Source organism: Pseudomyrmex gracilis, unplaced genomic scaffold, assembly GCF_002006095.1.
Source record: "Pseudomyrmex gracilis isolate BER0280 unplaced genomic scaffold, ASM200609v1 scaffold_222, whole genome shotgun sequence".
Classification (NCBI taxonomy): domain Eukaryota; kingdom Metazoa; phylum Arthropoda; class Insecta; order Hymenoptera; family Formicidae; genus Pseudomyrmex; species Pseudomyrmex gracilis.
The window spans coordinates 142076-162331 of NW_018020806.1; the positions used below are offsets into that span (position 1 = coordinate 142076).

The 20256-nt window shown below is 36.0% G+C and overlaps 1 protein-coding gene across 7 annotated transcripts in view; it reads left to right on the forward strand.

The window, feature by feature from the left end:
* The window catches only part of LOC109858752 (cardioacceleratory peptide receptor-like), an 81098-nt gene that overhangs the window by 11443 nt on the left and 49399 nt on the right, over positions 1 to 20256 (forward strand). For 2 of the 7 annotated variants that reach the window (XM_020436313.1, XM_020436315.1), the window contains exon 2: positions 1914 to 2689. The exons of 1 other annotated variant lie outside the window; for it this stretch is intronic. In XM_020436313.1, the coding sequence (XP_020291902.1) occupies positions 2498 to 2689 (192 nt within the window). In that variant the 5' untranslated portion in view covers positions 1914 to 2497. Of the gene's footprint in view, positions 1 to 1734; positions 2690 to 20256 lie in introns of all 7 variants that reach the window. 4 more of the 7 variants (XM_020436316.1, XM_020436317.1, XM_020436312.1 and 1 more) reach the window with 3 other exon arrangements.

Below are 20256 nucleotides of genomic sequence, written 5' to 3' on the forward strand. Positions count from 1 at the left end.
AGAAATATAAATGGCGTCTAAATGAGAAAGCAAAATTGTGTATTGTGCGCCACGTATTCCACACGCCACGGACCATCGCGACGCGACGTAATCAACTGACTCGTGACAAAAGACAAAATTGCGAGAGAGAAATTTACGCTCCGTTCGTCAAAGCGACGGCGCTTCGTGAGACAACGAGAATTCGCCCCAGTGTGTCTCGCTAACATAACACTTGTCAGCCCGTTGTTGCTGCTAATATGCGCGCGATAATTCGTTGCGACATCGCGGTAGATACATTATGTATGTCATTCGAAGTTCGCGTAGGATAGAACGGGGCTAGTTGTGTGTAGGGACAAGTTGGGACTTGTAAATATCTTCGGTAACCGAAACGCGTATGGACGTGTTGATGACTGCACGTCCTAAGAAAGCGCGGAGAGTACGGGTGTTGTACACCTAGTTCTGTGTACTTGTCTTCAACGGGCGAACACGCGAGAGTTTGTTCGTTTTTCTGCATCGAAATTATTTAGATTAAAAAAATAAAAAATTATAATATTATAAAACTATGTAATAAATACGGTCAATAAGAGCCTGTTTCCACAGAATGTTGCGCGGAAACGTGCGTGTAGATATATATATATATATATATATATATATATATATATTAGGTCTACCGGAAAGTTCTGTCCGTTTTTGGAATAAAACAAAATACAAATTTTTTTTAATTTATATATATTTATATATATTTATAAATATTAATAATTTTTCAAAAATGGGATATACAAATTGCCCTCACGCTGGCAAGAAATCATTAATAATAATGGCAATTATATTATTTAATCAAGTTTATTGACGATAAGAAAACTTTGTATTTTGTTTTATTCCAAAAACGGACAGAACTTTCCGGTAGACCTAATACGTATACATGTATAATTGTTCAACATGTAAATTTTTACACGTGAATTTTTTTGAATCCTATATGATTTTTAAGAATTGAATTTCAATTCAAAAAAAATTACGTGTAAAAATTTACATGTTGAACAATTATACATATATACGTATACGTATATATATCTACACGCACGTTTCCGCACAACATCCTGGAAATAGGCTCTTATTGACCATATTTATTACTTAGTTTGAAAAACTTCAGAGCCTTAAAAAGATTTTCTTAATTGTATAATATTATAATAATATTATTTATAAAATCATTGTGTATAATTTTATGTTTAAGTTTTATTATATAAGACATCGAGCTTTTGATTTTATTTCAATTCTTGTTGAGTAAAGCATTTTACATAGAAATATTACGGATTGTTGTATAAATAAGAGATAAACAATTCATTAAAAATTTGACTAATATATTAAAAATTTTTCATCTCAACGTGAGATGGTTGGAACTGTTTTAAGAGATAGCATATTAATCGAGCTCATAAGTCCTCAAAGTATTGCGTACATATTTCTCAAAAAATGTATGTTGAATGAAAAAAATCACTGGTTCGACGTATCTTGCTTATGGGGCACGTTGAGCCGTCCCAAAGGGTTTTTCAACATGCCCCATAAGCGAGATACGCCGAGCCAGTGATTTTTTTATTCAACATATACATACATTTTTTGAGAAATATGTACGCATTATTTTAAGAACTTACGAGCTCGATTAATACGCTATCTCTTAAAACGAAGTTCTCATTAGTCTATCGTAATAGTGTAAAAAAAGTTTATAATAGTATTAATAAAAAGTTGTCCAACTTAAAATAGCTCCGCTTTGTCCTGTCCGTTAAGATTCGGATCAAAACAAGCAAGGATTTCAAGGAACACGAAATTACATCTATCACTTCTCAACAAATCAACCTATGAAACTTTTCTCCAAGTTTCATCCAGCGATTCGCTGAATGAGAACGGCGAAACTCAAGAAGTTATTATTCTTGCGTTTACAGATCTTCAGATAGAATAATGTCGCGCAAGTTGTCGGCGATATTTCTTTGAGAAAATTAACATTGAATTAACAATTACAAGCCGTTGTTTCCGAACACTTGGTTATCAATGAGAACGTAATTTCACAATGAACGCAATTATTGATTACAATCAGTGACGCAAACAATAACTCTCGGATTTAGATACATCGTGATACTTCTCTTTGCGCTTGTGCGATCTAGTGATGAGACTTATGCCCGACGCACGTGCGTACTTCTCTCCGTTTCGGACATGTTTTTCGAACTGAGTCGTTCGAGTTGTCCCGAGTGCGTCGAGTGTGTCGGGAAAGAACGAATAAACGACTTCTCGTGAATCTCGTGCTTCTCTCGTGCTTTTGTTGCTTTGCTCCGCACGTATATTAACTAGCGCAAAGTGGAAAACCGAGCCGCGCGGCGCGAGTCGAAGCGTCTCTCTCTCTCTCTCTCTCAGCGCGCGGTAAAAACAATCACGCGCAGACGAATGTGAAGCCATCGTTCGCAATCGAAGTCATGACTCTTTCATAAGGAGAGTCCCAGGAGAGCGAGAACCCTCGAGCAAAATTGTGCGGATGTCGATTGTAATAAACATGTCCGAGGACGCGAACCAGGAGCGGAATCAGACGTTCGTCGATTTCGATGCGGACTGGCGCACCGAATTGAAAAATGTCACCGAGATCTATTCCTCGTTGAATTACGTCAACTTTACGTCGTTGCCCGACGTCAACACGACGGAGGAGATCGACTCGTTTTACTTCTACGAGGTGAGTGGACTTTTTTGTTCATTTTCGCGTATTATATAATAAATAATATATATATATATTATCGCAAATTTTGTGAGAAACGATACGGATACACGTGTCGCGCGTGACACGTTTCATTTTTGTTGTTTATTTTCGAATTTGTAAAAACTATGGAAAAAATAGCGAAAAAAATTTGCCGTCGACGACAGGTACGTGCGAACGTTGACGATGATTTATTACTCCGTGAATATCGGAATATTTATATCGAAAAAAATATATATCTATCTCTTTCACAAGTTTTTCTTTTTTCTATATTTTTTAATTCAAAATAATTCTCCGAAAAAAGTAAATACAAATGTTTTATCTGCATTTCAAATTGTTATTGTACACACGTGTAGATTTAAACGTTCGAAAAAAAAACTAGGTTTTTGTATCATTATTTTTTTTAATTAAGTTTCCGTGTCGTAATGAGATGGAACGACATGCGGGATTAAAATGCGCACGTAGCAACGGCGATGTCAAACTTCGAATAATGTAGCGATATTTTGAGCGCGCGCGCGCGCGCGAATATAACAATTGTTTTTTTTTCTCAAACGCAATTTCACGCTGCGAGGGCAACGAAATTGCATTTATTGCGTTAAAAATGGCGGGGGAGGAAAAGATTTGGTATGCATTTGAATATATTCGAGTAACGATCCATAAAAAGAGTTTATAAAAACCGTATCTCATGTACAATGTTGTCGATCAGTTTTAAATGGCTAGACAAGAACGCGGCACCCCTACCACGCGTATAAAATATAATTTATATATTATATATTTACTGCTGTTCTTGCTTGGGAACAGAGAATCGTCATATAAAAGCGCTACGAAAAAGAACTACTGGCAGTAATATATTGCGGCAGTGGTATAAAAAAATTACTGACATTCTGTGTAATTGCCAGTAATATTCTCAGTGATTCCTGTAATATCTAATAATATTCTTATGTGATTGTCAATAATATTTATATTACTGACTTTATTTATATGTAAGCGGCAGTAGTTATTTTTCGTAAGGGTACGTCGTCGTTGTGGACAAACATTTTTCTGAATCCGCGCGAATCTAGAAAAAATTCTTTTTTTCGAAAACAAAATTACATTAAAAATCGAATATCTAAAAATCGAGAATCTACTTGCGATTTTGACCACCGTGTAGCGACCACGTTTCCGTTACCGTACCCCCGGTCCGCCGGTCAGAATATTCATGAAGAATTTTTCTCGTTCGCGTTTACCGCATATCCGCGTATAAAAAATTCATACGGAACTTTGCGTTCACACATTCTGCGGGTTATAGTTTGTGTGGAAAAAGAGCGACGAGAAAATGTTAATTTATACGTTAATTGAAAAATCGTAACAAAGAATTCTGATTAGAAAACGCTAATTATTTTGCGACCGTCTTGCGATAATTGTTACGTAACCGCACCGCAAGATCGTTTCGAACGCGATCGTTGGTTTTTATCTATTCTCTTCGCTTGCGTGTGTGCTCTCTCTCTCTCTCTTTCTCTTTCTCTCTCTCTCTCACGGAATTCACGAGCGTACGTTCTCTCTTTGCGCGCGGCAAATCGACGTTGAGGATATTGGAGTGTGTAGTTTTTATTATCGGATAAAATTGTACGGACGATAACGTTGAATGTGTCTCGCGATAATATTCCAATTCTACGTAATCTCCTGCGTCGGTTTGCATCTTTCATTTAACACCGAGAGAGAAAAAGAAAAATACAATACTAGAATGATAAGCGTAAATGCGAAATCTTCATTATTGAACACCGCGCGAACACCGATATTTTTCTTACACTCGAACTCGAAGAAGAAAGTCTCGTAAATGTAAAGGTTTTACATTTATTTATTTATTTATTTATTTTATTTTATTTTTTTACATAATGTAACAGCGCGATTCTTTTTAAAAATATTTATTTATCTGAGATGAGAATCGGAAAAAGTTATGTTCAACTTTAAAATTACCTACCAATAATTGCATTCGCGATTTTCTTCTTGTTCAACAATTTGCGACGAAAGACCTCTCGGATCAACGGAGCGCGCTTGTCGTTCTCAAGAGTTTGAAACTAGCAGAGCGGCGCAAAATATCCCGACAGTATAAATCTCATCAAGAAAATGATCGCGCGCGCGCGCTCCGGATCAAAGTAACCCCGATCTACGATAAGTTATTACGCGCGCCTCCCGTCTTCATCTGCGTGAATCGCGTTCTCTACGTCGATAAGATATATTTAGAAGTCAGGGAAAAGTCATAGAACTCGTTTGTTTAACCTCTCTCTCTCTCTCTCTCTCTCTTTTTCTCAATGCGACCGATCGATAGTCACTGCTCGCCTTTCAGCCGCAATTTGAGAACTTATTCTATATCCTCGTCGTCGCTACGGGGATCGCTTGGGGGTGCGCTGCCCTCAGTTCTGAAGGAGAGAAACAAGGAACAGAGAAACGCGGAACGCGGAAACGCTTTCGAATTATAATCAGCTTAACCCGGACGCGATTCAATTACAGACAGATTTGGAGAAGATTTCTTTGCGCACATATGACACACACGCGCGTATAGAAAGTAATCTCCATTTATAATATAATATTATCAGAAGTAATTTCAACAAAAAGAAAATTTATATATATCGAAAAAAAAAAAAAAACTATTATTTGAACGGAGAAAATTCAAGCTCGAAGCTAAAACGCAGTTTTTTCTTCGCTAGTATACCGGTCTCAAATTTATATTGCACATTCCTTTAAATAAAACCTAGATGTACATTAAAGAAAAAAAAAAAAGGTAATTCCAACTTCTCGCGATCATCGCGTCTTCGTCTGAGAAACACTTCTTTTGCATCGGCATCTCGTTACTCACGTCTTTTGCGGTAACGTGTAATGCGTATATCGCGCGTCCTGAAGTGTAGAGACGGTTGCATTAAAACCACAACAACACAACAACGACGAGCGACGACGACGACGACGACGACGACGACGACAACGACGACGGCGACGATGACAGCGCGCGCCTTTCCTTCTCTCGCGCGCTCTCCTCTCGTGATTGCAGAAACAAGCCATGCCGGAGGAACTCGCTTATTTTTACTAGGAATGCGCCTCGAGCTGATGCCGCGAAAGAAAAAGAACCTCGTTGAACAGAAAAAGAGAGAGAGAGAGAGAAAAAGAGAGAGAGAGAGAGAGAGAGAGAGAGAGAGAGAGGGGGTCATTGACGCGCGATGCTGAAAACAGGCGTTTGATAAAATTAAGCCGCCGCGGAACGGCCGTGAGACGATGAAATGATTCGCTTCCCGTCTCTTCCTGACTTTTTTCTCACTTTTCCCGAGAATGAAATGCCCGTGACATCCATCGCAAAATAATTGACGTAATATAACCGCGGCGGTTGCGCGTAATGAATATTTTATTTTAACCGCCGTTTATAAGGTTCCCGTTTGCAATCTGCGCTTAATTCCATAGACTATATAGAGCTTATATACACGTGTGCGCGCGCGTATGTGTATTTATACAAAAGCGTTTCCAAATAGCTCGACATACAGTATATGTTATTTTTTCCGACTCGGCATTTCTATTTCTGTCTATATCGTCGGCTCGCACTTTATTTGACTTCTTTTTTTTTTCCTTTATTTATAATTTTGATCAAACGAACGATATCGGTCCGGTGCGCCGGAGTTGTCCTGAAATGCGAAATAATAGCGCGAACAAATTGTCGCAAAAAAAAAACGCATCTTCGCACGCACGCGCGAATCGAACGAGAATTTGGAACAAGTAGCGAGATTTAATTTTCTCACAGTTTTTAAACCAATTCCGCTTCCATTGAACTGTGCAAACGAACATTTAGTTTCCTTATTTAAATTTCCAAACGATTTCGAACGAAGAAGAATTTACGTCTTTTCTCTCTCTCTCTCTCTCTCTCTCTCTCTCTCTCTCTCTCTCTCTCTCTCTCTCTCTCTCTTTCTTTCTGTTACTTTACAATTAATTGCACCGCGCTCGTGCAATTTGTAAGAGGCTTAAAATTAGTTACGCGTTATTTAAGCGTAAAGAGGATGCGCGCTCGCGACCAAAAGAAAAAGATGATCCCCCCCCTCTAATTCTGATTGAAGGGGGTTCGCGGTTAACGGAGTTCTCGCTGTGTGGTCATTCAATTTACGCCTATCTCCCCCTACCCTCCGTTTTCTCTTGCGAACGTGTACGAATTTAACTGCATTACCGTTGCTATAAGCCACATCGTATGTATGGCAGCTGTGTGGCGGTTAAGCTTATTCGGCGCATCTGTACCGCGCGTTACACGAAACAATACGTGTTCCGTTCCTCGTTAAAACCCCACACACCAGACATTTCATACACACGTATCGAAGGTTCACGAAATATTGCTTATACGTCCACGTTTGTTAATACGTCTAACGCTATTAACGCTCTTGTTAATTTCCCAAAACTCGTCTGTAATTTACTCGTTTTATTTATTTATTTATTTATTTATTTATTTATTTACCCGAGTCGAAATTTAGCGTCTACATTGAACCTCAATTTTTGAAAAAAGGAAATTTTGGACGTACAGCGGCGTCAAAGTAGCATCTACTTTTTTTCTTACTCCTACTTTGAGCCTACACGGAAAAAATTATATTCTTGTAAGTAGAAGATTTTATACTTAAAAAATCTTCTTAAAGATTTTAGATGATATTCTTCTGAAATTAAAAATATATTCTTTATTTAAGAATATATTCTTTATTTAAGAATATAGTCTTTTTCGATAGTGAGATATATATGTTTTTCTATAGAGTTTTTTTATATTCTAATCAGTATATATTCTTATCAATATTACTATTTAGAGGATTTTCCTCTTAAAATAAGAAACTCTTCTTGGCGCCTATTTTAGTATAAAATATACTTGAAGTAAGTGGGATATCCTCAAAACAAGAATACAATTTTTTCGGTGTATCAGAGCCTATTTTGAGCCTATCAGAGCCTGCAACGCGCAGATTGATCTGAGAATTGAACCTCACTTTAAAACTTTAGCAGGAAAAAAGGAAATTTCGGACGTATAGCAGCGTAGGATCTACTTTCTCTCTTACTCCTACATAAAAAAAGAAAAATTGAGGCTCAATGTAGACGCTAAATTTCGACTCGGGTATTTACAATCTCCGCGCCCGTCTCTTTGCGTAAACGCAAAGAAGATCGCACGTAATCTACAATCCTAATCTTGTTAACAATCGTATCTCGCGCTCGCGAGCTACATCACCATTTCTAAGGTAAGTAACAAGATTCTCATCTCATTTTCTCTCTCGCCTTTAGTCTTATTCACGTGTAACGACGTTCTTTTGCGATTAATTGTTTGCTTTGAAAAAAACAAAACAAACAAACAAACAAACAAACCGCGTTTCTCAAAATGTTTGCAATTTGTTAAATTAAAACAAACATTGGGGGAAAAAAACACGTAACCAATCGTGAACTTGTGTTAGTCTTTCTGTACTCAGTTTTTTTTATACAAAAAAAAAAAAAAAAAAATGTAACAACGATAGGTACACACGTGTGAATCTACCTACCGGAGTCGCGCGATATGTAGACAGACGTTAGCTTCGCCGACAGACGCACGATTTTCCACTCTCGCGAAGAGAATGTAACAAAAGTTTTCTCCATCATCTCGTAATTCGCGCTCGTAAAAGTATCCGGTATTCTCCTCCGGAGTTTTGATTGAGCGTTACGAGCCATCGTGGGTTTCTTGCGTCCCCGATGTACGATACACGTACACACACACACGTGTGTGTATATATATATATATATATATATATATATATATATATATATATATTTTATATTAAATTTATTTGCATACAGCAATAGCGTTGCGAAAGGCCCGCGTGTGCTCGCGGGCCTTTTGCGGGAGAAAGCGCGCGCGCGATGCGGGTTAGTTCGCGAATTACTTCTCAGAAAAATACTCCTTCACATAAAAGCGACGCGAAGTACCGAGCGCGGTACAAACAGGGAAGTTCTTCCAGAAAGTTTCGTTCAAAGCGACTGTGTTCCGGGCTATACATAAAAGGCACCGCGACTACAGTCGTAACAATTAGCGTCGTCGCGACGTCGTCCCGCTTGTTTTTTTTTTTTTTGCGATTCCGAGATTGAATGAAATTCAGACTTCGTGAAAAAAAAAAAACTAACCAAGAAAAGATCTTTCGCGCTATCCTTGATAGTCCACAATTCAAATCATCTTTTCTTATGCGTTATCTCGTTTTTTAAACCGCGGCGACGTACAATTGATGACACGAATTTGAAAGAAATATCGAACAGTTTTGTTTTTTTTTTTTTTTTTTTCAAGTCTCGGCTTTCGATATTTTTTAATAAAGTTTCGAGTTTCGTTACACGCACGTCACGCATGATACAAATTGAAATTAATTGATCGCAATCAATCGCTCGCTCGACTCTCTGCGTCAAGTAGAATCTTTTTTAGAGCGGGCGCGCGCGCGCGCGTCGGAGTTTCTCTTCCGCGCTTTCGGGAAGATCGTGATCGCTTTTCACAATCGAGCGCGCAAAAAAGAAACAGATGCTCGACGATGCTCGGCGTGCGAGAGAGAGAGAGAGAGAGAACGCGCGCGAGTGAAATCTCTTTTTTGATTCTGCACACATATACTGATGAAAAAGTAAAAACCCTCTCGTGTGTGCGCCCCGCGCGTGCCGTTTCGCGAACCGAAGACGCTCGTAATTGCAGGCGGAAACAGACGCGTAACAAGTTGCGCGGACCGACGCGCGTCGCGTCGCGTCGCGCTGGCGCGTCGTGAAAAAGAGCCTCGTAAAAATCATGTTCCCATTAGAGCGCCGGCTCGTTCTCTTGATAAATTTCAGAGTAGATGTACGACTTGGCACACGTACATCGCACGTCGGTGTCCGCCCTGTGTGAACAAAGTTTATTTCCACTATCGTATTTCACTACGTGCCCGGGGTTTTTAGCGTGTCGGTTTTCCTTCCCGCCAAGCGGATATCGACCGTTTACGCTCTTTATCGCGGTGCGTATTCCGATTATTTGATAAACTTGATACCCTACAAAGTTGTGATTTATGTGATGTTTTAGAGGCGGCCGATCCGAGTCGTGTTTCTTGCTAGAACGATCAGAGAGAAATTTTGTGTGTGTGTGTGTGTGTGTGTATGTGTGTGTGTGTGTGTGTGTGAAATAGAGAAAGAGAGTGTCCTACGCCATAAAACTTTCGTGAAAATAATATATCTTGGAGAAAAAACATTTAGTTAATTCGAAAAAATTCCGAATCTGTTATGATTAAACGTATATAATCGGAATTTATAAATTAAGTTATACCTCTTCTCCTAATAACTCATCGTTGACACGTCGAGCAGAACTGGCCATTTGTCAAAAAACACTATTTCAAACAAATTCTTTTAATACTCCGAACTTTTTCAGTATATCTACTTAAGTAATTGCTCCACTTGTAATTTACGATTCTTAATTTCTGCACGCTTGTGACAAATAAGACAAAAAAAACCATTATTTGCTCTCGACGCAATTTTTTCTTCGAAAGATTATCAGGTTTCGCTCGTATATTATTTCAATAAAAACATATTACGTAAAATACGCACTAATGAAATTGATTGCGTGCTCACTCATTCCGCGGCGCAAGGTAAGACACTTCGTCATATTTGGAATATTGATAATTTTGATAAGAAGAAGTAGAAAATATTTGACATTTTTGTAATTATTTATGTTATAAGTTTTATTATTCAAAATAATTGAAATTTATTCAACAGTATATTATCTATTTACCACGAACATCACACACGGAACGCGCACGTATTATAACAATATTGTTATACCTTAATTATTTTCAAGCAATTCACTTTTTGATAACAAAAAATTTACATTGATTATAATACGGTGTGTCGGAGAGACGAACAGTTTTGAAGTGACAAAAATAAGTCAAAGTTACACAGTGTATATTCATATAATGGTCAAAGTCCGTTCTATCACAATTACATATGCCACGCGTAATGAGTTAATAACGCGTAATGTGTTTAATTTTTTGCAAATCGCATTAATGTGCGCGTTAGTTTCTAAACAGCGTGCTTCTAAACGTACTTATTATTCTCAAGGCTGAGAATAAAGCTAGTTATGTTTATTTACACATTTTTTGTAGTTATAATATCAAAAAACATTATTCGTTGCAGCACGTGTGTTTGTATGTAAATTTCGTTGTCAATATTGCACGTAATATACATCTTTACTGTCAAAGATCAATCAGAAACCTACACACAGTAATGATAACTGCATTAACTCATTTACATATTATTATTATATTTACATGAAATTGCATTCACATCAAACTTTGCATCTCTGTTGCGTCAAATTATATAACTACAACCGTAGAAACATCCCTGGAGGTTTTTTTTTACGATAGGAAAATCACAAAACGCTTTGCGGTTCGCGATGTTGTTTCTCTCATAGGGTAATAATACATGTTTTGTTCGATTAAACTCAGTACACAAAAGTGCCGTTAAATTTAAATGCATTAAAATTAAATATATTGAAATTAATTGTATCAATCAAACGCATTGAAATGTATTAAAATTAAATGTATTAAAATTAATTACATTAAATTTCGACTCGAATTGCAATATTAAATTATATATTTATTATATTTTTTGTTTATTGAAGTTTAAAGTACTTTCTAAAGGTTATTTTCTTTAAGTATTTCTCTCTATTTAAAGATATTGGTTTTATTTTTACAGAAACCTACATGAAAAAATGGATATTTCTAGCTCAATTTTATTGTTAAGTTTTAATTTATATTGTGTTGCGAGAAAATGTTCAAAAAACGGATAAAAATTGAAGAACGAGATCGGAAAAACGTTTACGATGTATGATGAGTAAACGAATTTTTGTAAAAAAGCATAATAATATCGCTACGATAAATGGGTATTGTGTCGAGTCGTTTTTGTATATTAATTTTGAACTGATTTCCACGAACGTGCAACGCGAGTTACAGCACAAAATGCAGTTTTATCGAGCGTATTTGAATGTGAATATAAAATTATCACGTTGCTAATTTTCTCTTCTCTTACATGTAAATATATAAAAGTTAAAAATTCGGAATATATTAAAAATATATTTAAAAAAAAACTATACAAGAAAACCTTTCATGTTGAAAAAAAGTAATTTCTTAAGTGCTGAAATCATCTCGACACACAATTATACAATTCGCTGTGTTTTGTTCGTCACTTCCTTGTAATAAGTTTACCGCTCTGTGACACTCTTCCTTCTTTTCTCATCTTGGAATGCGAACTAGCTGAGACGATTAGTAAGAGATATAATCGCTAGAATTATATAGTCGAATGACACGTTTACATTTTCTTGACCATGAAAATAATTTAACGCTTGCCTTGAGAGAGAAAGAGAGAGAGAGAGAGTACTTGCCATTAATCAGCGTTTAAATTTTCGCAATAAATAACCGTAATGAGATATATTTCTCTCAGTTTACTCGACGCTTTTAGTCATTAGAGGTTCGAAACTCGGTTTTTATCGCGCATATTTTTGTGCACAAAAATGTGTGTTTACGCCAGTTTCCCGCTAGTACTCGGAGCGTGAGTAAGCAGCGCTATCTTTATCACAAATTTACGGAATTTATTTTACATATATTATACAACAAAAAAAAAGTGTTGTTTCTTTTTAAAATCACACTTTCTTAAATTTTCTCTTTTCTTGACTCTTCATATTGTTATGACAATTTGTTTGTTGCAATAGAATTTATTCCGCTCGCAAAGGTTTCGTTTCATTAATTAATCAATGTAATTATTGCAAACTCCTCGTATAGTGACAACTTTATTTATGTTGACTTTGTGAAGTAGCAATTGTTATTTTTTAAACTTCTCAAAATTGTAATTAAGTTTCTGCGCGATGGACCAGATGATTGTGTTTCCGGAGAAATAGACTTTACTATATATACTAATTAATCAAAACGCTCAGGAAGAATATATTTAATGGTAATTGGCTATTAATTAAATCAAAACTGATAAGTGACGCCATCACCGTCTAATTGGCATTGAACAAATGAAGTACTTGGCGTATTTGTCAGTTTAGTGTATATGAGAGATATTTATTTATATAACAATTTCCCCTGAAGCGGCCACATTTATGTCTACAAGCGCGAGCGTCCCGCGAATGGCGTTCGAAATAATCTAATTCTATCACGCGCCGTCATAATTCATAGCTCTTTAGCCGTTTAATCACCGATTACCGAACATTAGCGAAACCAATGCGCGTTGTTATGCATATATATGGAAATCGAGCCCCCGATAACTACCGCACAAACTACGCTCGGTATCCCTTTAGTAAATCAACTCGACTGACGAATTGATCTCGCCGTTCGCACAATACACGCAGTGATAGAATTTCCAATAGTTGCAAATGGCGAAGCCATTGCTTGCGCAATTTTCATAATCTCAACCAGCACAACCACAATTCTTTGTCGCACAAGTTTTCATAATTTTTTTTTTTTTAACTTAAATCTAAAATTTTATCAAAGACATTTGTATATAATTTGATAACGTTACAGGGGATAAGGTGATAATTTTGGATTTAATCCGAGTCGAAATTTAGCGTCTACATTGAACCTCAATTTTTCTTTTTTTATGTAGGAGTAAGAGAGAAAGTAGATCCTACTTTGACGCTGCTATAGGTCCGAAATTTCCTTTTTTCCTGCTAAAGTTTTAAAGTAGGGTTTAATTCTCAGATCAGACTGCACATTGCAGGCTCTGATAGGCTCCAAATAGGTTCTGATAGGCTCAAAGTAGGAGTAAGAAAAAAAGTAGATGCTACTTTGACGCTGCTATTCGTCCGAAATTTCCTTTTTTCAAAAATTGAGGTTCAATGTAGACGCTAAATTTCGACTCGGGAAGTTAAAAACAAAAAGTTTTCAATTTTGCAACAAAGAAGTGTGTTTTGCTTGTCAAGATTATTATATTATGGACAAGATTTATTATAGATTTTTATTATAGATTTGTATTTATTATAGATTTGTATATTTGTTGTCGTTTAAAATCTCTCGAAGCACACATTACGTATGTATTGAGCAAAGGATAAACTTCCGCTACCTTTTTTGGAGATTGCGAAAGTTCTTTCCGCTTGTGTGTATTTTTATTCAACCGTAACTTCTCGGTTGTTTCCCTTTGTATTAAACAAAACTCCGCTTTGTGATTTGGCGAGGTATGAAACGAAAAGATTTCTTAGATTTCTTAGGTTTCGAAAATTTTTATATAGACTCGCGATTAATGACCAATCTCTCGGGCTTATAGAAATCTGTCGTTGAATAATAACACCCTTAGACAGCGCGAACAAAAATATATAGGTCGAGAAAAAAAGATTAATGATCCTCTCGTGCAAAGATCTGAGCAAAAATCGGGATTGCGAAAGATTCGACGAGGCGCATCAAGACTTTTTTATTTGCGGTCATATTTTTAGCGGCGGGAGGAAAACGGGAGTATCCCGTTAAATACCGTACAATGTTTCCACGTTATTCTACCGAACGACGGATTATATGCGCCATCGAACAAATAATTTGGTCATCATCGCGTTACTGCGTGACACGATCGTCTCATACACACACACACACGCACGCACGCACGCACACAAACACACACATATCGCGTCTGCAATAACCGTGCAATATTCGCGTCGACGTACCTTCAATGTTATTACCATTTGCGGTCGTTCTTTTATATACTTGGGCTGAGATATATATGTGTGTATATATATGTGACATGTGTACGTGTAAATGTGCATTTTCTTAAAATTAAAAAACGTTCAATGAATATAATTGGTCGTGAAGAGCCGTTCGCTGGATGTTGTGCGGAAAAATATGTATATATATATATATATATATATATATATATATATATATATATATATAATATGTGTATATATATAATATATAAATATAAATATAATATGTGTATATATATATATATATATATATATATATATATATAATATGTGTATATATATATATATATATACACACATATTTTTCCGCACAACATCCAGCGAACGGCTCTTCACGACCAATTATATTCATTGATTAGTTTAAAAACTTCGAGCCCGAGATGATTCTCAGTGTATTACTAATTGTTAAAAAAAACGTTATTGCTCACGGAGAGATGGCACGCGATCACCGAAATGTATTAATATCGGGATAGAAGATAAAACGCTGATTTTTCTCCTTTTTTTTCTCGCTCTATCCAGTTTAGGAAAACCTGCAGGGAGAAAACGTTCGATGAGCACGAGCTTGTTCGAACGAGTTTCGAAGCTTCTGATGGGAAAATATTCCCAGTGGGACTCACGAGTTGGAATATAAGGGCAAATCCGGGAGTTTGTGTTGCAATAGTTATTTTTAAATTTTATTAAGAAATGTATATATATATATACACACGCTCTCGTCGTGACTTTTTCCACGAGTATTTTTTATAAATAGGTTTCAACGCACGCGCGGAGGTGATTTGCAAACACTTGATTTGAATTTTAAATAAAAATCGAGTTAGTTCTATTTTCGACTTACGAGATTCTTGCCATTCAGAGCCCCCTCGCGTGTGTGGGATTATAAAAAATGCGCTATATCAATTTTCCAAGTGTGAAAGGTACATCCATTCATTAGAGTTCCAAGCGTCTAGAATTTTTATATTTTTATCCAGAGTGTGAGGGGCGAGAAACTTTATTCTCTCTCTCTCTCTCAATATTCTTCAACACAGAACCTCGTAACTTCTGTTTGATATTTACCTACTAGACTTTCAGACATTTTTTTTTATACACACGATCGAGTTTGAATAAATATAAAAAAGTGTTCAATCTGTTAAAGAGTTTATTTATCTGTGCCCCGTGTATATTTTCTCTTTTTTTTTATAAAAAAAGAAATAATAGAAATATCGCACTCCACATTTGTGTTACAATTTTCTATTTACTGGAACGACGAATGGTTGCCGCGTGTGCGCACATGGAAACTGTCACGGTCGGGCGTAATCAAAACGTCAAACCTCACGGCACGAATCCCCTCGTTAGGATGCAATCTCGATCAAAGTGTCGTATGACAGCCTTACGCGTTCCGAAAAGTACAGTCATGACCCGCGTTATTGCGTTCAACGTTGACACGTTGTAGCGACGAGTTGTCGGTAATTAAGCAACGACTTTATAGGATGTCACAGAATATCATCGAACACCTACTAATTTCTTTGATCCACTGACCTTTCGATGAAAGGTTCTTTTCGACGACGAGGCTAAAATAACATCGTGCATATACAATTTGCGATAATAACAATTACAACAAAGTTTATCGTTTAATTATCGTTTTCTAATTCACTGAGATTGTGCATTTTTAATTCCTTTTTTTGGCGCGTTTTAAATTCAATAAAATTTAATGAAAAATTTAGAGTCTTGCAAAATTATGTTATTACAATATTGAAAATAATTTATATAATACGCTACGCGACATGATCGCGCAGAGAACGTGAATCGCTTTTCGAATTGACAAAAGACAAAGAGCAATCGATGTTTTTTCGTACACTTTCGTGTACACGGAAAAAAAAGATTTGCTAGAATAGCAAGAAATTAGTTATTATATGGCCAGCAAAAAAACATTTGTTAAGTTTATTAAAATTTTTGTTTCGCCAACAAAACATTTTGTTGACGAAACAAAATATTTCGTAGAGTCAACCATTTTTTTTTGCTAACCATATAATAGCAAAAAACTTTTTTTTTCCGTGTACAGCTATATGTACGATTAGGCCGAATATAGTTCGATCATTACTTCGCATTATAGCGGTTTCGTTGCCGACGACGCGCCGGTTTCCCCATAAACGGCGCGCGTCTATCGATCCTCGATGTGCTATTTTGCGAATTAGATTTACGAGAGAGCGATTCCTGTTTAGGAAGCTTTAGAGTGTATACTGGATTACGCGAGAATCGGCGACGCACACAGTAGTACGAGAAACGCGAACGGATTGCGTTATATTCATCACATAACACACAAAGACCGAAAGACATGTGAGAGAATGATAATAAATACGATCATCAAATGAGATCAGCGAAATGGGAGCGTAATGACGTGACGCGTGTAACAGCAATGAATCGTCGACGATTTTCATTATCGAAGACATCACATTATTTACCGTAGACTTGGCAAGCTGCTGCATTATTAAGAATGTATTCCGTGTGAACAACTGGAACGGTGTGCGATCTCTTACATAAAATCGCTCGACTGTAGAACGATGACGATGCACATTTATTATAAAAAACTTGCTCGGTTCAAAACACGAACCATTAAAACTTTACGGTAAAATAAGTCGCACCAAATATTGTTTATACAAATATATATCTGTGAATATTTTTTATGACACGTATCTCAACGCGTTTGAAACAAGTTATAAAAAACATATCCTATAAAGTGTCAAAATCTTCCCGAGTCGAAATTTAGCGTCTACATTGAACCTCAATTCCTTTTTTTTTTATGTAGGAGTAAGAGAGAAAGTAGATCCTACTTTGACGCTGCTATACGTCCGAAATTTCTTTTTTTTCTGCTAAAGTTTTAAAGTAGGGTTCAATTCTCAGATCAGACTGCGCATCGCAGGCTCTGATAGGCTCAAAATAGGCTCCGATAGGCTCAAAGTAGGAGTAAGAAAAAAAGTAGATGCTACTTCGACGCTGCTATACGTCCAAAATTTCCTTTTTTTTCAAAAATTGAGGTTCAATGTAGACGCTAAATTTCGACTCAGGTTGCTATTTGGAAAAAAGTTAATGCGCAAACCTTTTTTCGAACTTGTTTGAATATTAATGTAATATTAAAATATTAACATTAATAAATTATTTTGCTCAAACTATATTACGTGATACAAATGATACAAAATATACAAATAGAATTTATATTTTTGTTAACTAGACCCAAAATAATCCATGGTGTGATAGACAACAAATATTGTTTTCTTTTTATCCGAGACGCAATTATATACTATGCGACAAAGTGAAACTTGTGTAATGTTCATCGAATAGTAAAGTTATTCACTGTATGTCTAACTTCTCGATGTAATTGTAATCATTATAAACGCTAGTAACACGCTAGTAATTGCTACGATTTTACTTGTATGCGTAAACTTTCCGTTAAAAATGCGTGCATTATAATAAATAATTCTCCGAACATAGTATTTGACCTTTTTACTTATAAAAACGTACTGCTTGCGCTGATTCAACGGCCGCCCCTCTTCTTTTATTAATTAAAAGCGTGTGAATAATCTTTTGTTTATGGTACACGTTATCAGTGCGGTAAAATCGAGAACACACCGTAAATAGAATAGTAAATGCGGATAAAACATCGTCGGGATCCGGGATAATTTTCAGAAATTTCACGCTAAAACCAGGTTAAATAAGCTATAGAATAACGCGCGCGGGATCTCCTCAGAGAGACACTGTTTCAGATGAGGGACGGATAATGTCTCAGGATCTCTTCTGTGAAAGTCAATTCCTTGCAAAAGACCCAAACCCTTCTTATACGAAGATTGATGACTGTACGAACTACTGGCAAAAAAAAAAACGACAACGGAGTATCTTCGTCCCTACTAATTCTGCGTAATCCCTCAATCTTTTTTTCAATTTTAGATAGGTATCCGTTGATAAATCCCGCGTGAGATCGGCATTATTTTTCTCTCTGTGGTATTTTTGTTGTTGTTTTTTTTTTCTGTGCTCGTGATCGCGCGCAAGATACGTCGAAGTCAATCGCGATAATGCGCATTGGACGTGACACACTACGCGTGACACGCAATATTGAGATAAAAGCAATATTGAGCAACACAACGAATTAATAATTCTTTTGTGAATAATCCGTAATCGAAAATTACGCAGACTTGTAATATTGTGATTTCAATTTGATGACATAAATTTTTAGTTTGTACAATATTACACGCGCGGTTTGCGAGAGAAAAAAAATGTGCATATGTTATATAATAATATTATCACATTTAAAATCAATTCTCTAGTTTAATTTCATTTTTTTTTTTAGTTTAATTTAATCTAATGTAATTCTAAGCAATTAATTTTGTTTAGAGAATAATTATATATTCTCAAACGGTAAAGAGAGAGAGAGAGGAAGAGAGAGAGAGAATGAACCCCAAACATTACGGCCCGAATTCAAGAAGACTGTTTTGCACATAGAATTATAATGAACTTCCTGTACTACAGGAAGCAAGGTATAATGTAGACACAATTTATGCATGTATATATTTGTACATATATATATATATATATATATATATATATAGTGTGCATATATATATATATGCACACTATTTTCTTATGATATTTATAAAGACATTATTATGAGAATAGGTAAGTTGTCAACTACATAAACCAACTTTTATGTAGTTCGTTATTTACTACGTGTTTTTCCTTATATCATATTATATCGTGAAAGAAACACAAGTCTCTCAGAAATATAAATGGTAAATGCTACACAACGTCTATTCACACCAAGTCCAAATTTACTGCTGAAGGAGCTTTCACATGCAATATGATAAATCTATCTCTTAGGTGGGTTGTATTTCACTGACTCTTACTTCGTCGAGAAGGATGATTGACGAATTTTCTGTGGATACTTCGATGACCAAATCGTCGTCCGCAATGCGCAAAATTCGATTTTATTTACGTTAAATATGTAAAATATTGTCTTCAAACGATTTATTAGATTTTAATATTAAGAATGTTTTTGTACGTGCATTTTTTTGAAATTATGCGCGCTGGACTTTCGGCACTTCTCTAGTGTTTATATATGCACGTAAAATGTTTGCAATAATATACAAAAGAGAAATATAAAAGAAAAGAGATGTGAGAATTAGAGATTGTGTTTTAAGAGACTGAAAAATTGAAGTTTTACGAGCTCTTATCTACCCCGAAATTCAAGTACGGAAAGGTTTTTTGTGTAATCTATGATATACCTACAACGTGTTTCCCCCCGCGTTTAAGCGCGCGCTCCTTAACCGAAAAACGACGTCATATTTTTTGTTGATGCCGAGTAAAAAATCTGCCATAAATCCTACTGACGGAACGCGCGCCGTTAGAGAAGAGAGTCAGATGTAATCCCGGAGATGAGAAAGTAAGAATTATATCTTATATATCTAGAAGTTACAGAGAGTGTGTTCAAACAAACGTCTGAGTCTGCTCGGCAGCCGTTGTTGGTTGCGTGAGTTACGGCTTTTTGTCACGACAGCTTTAATAGATATACCTTGCATACTTAGCAAATATTAACATAAGCAACACTTTAATAACTCTTCGGGCTCTTTGTAGAAATCCAAATATATGCAAGATAGCTCGTGGCAAACGTAAAACATAAATATTTTTTCAACAATTTGATGAAGATAAACACAACTTGCTATTTCAGTAATATAATATATATATATATAGTAAAATTAAGAAAGAAAAACTCGAGTAAGAAGAAAATTCCTATTAATTTCTTATATAATATCCAGCGAGATAAAATTTATAGCGTTGAAAATATTTGAGATAAGATACATAGATTGTTACACTCTCTCTCTCTCTCTTTTCTTTT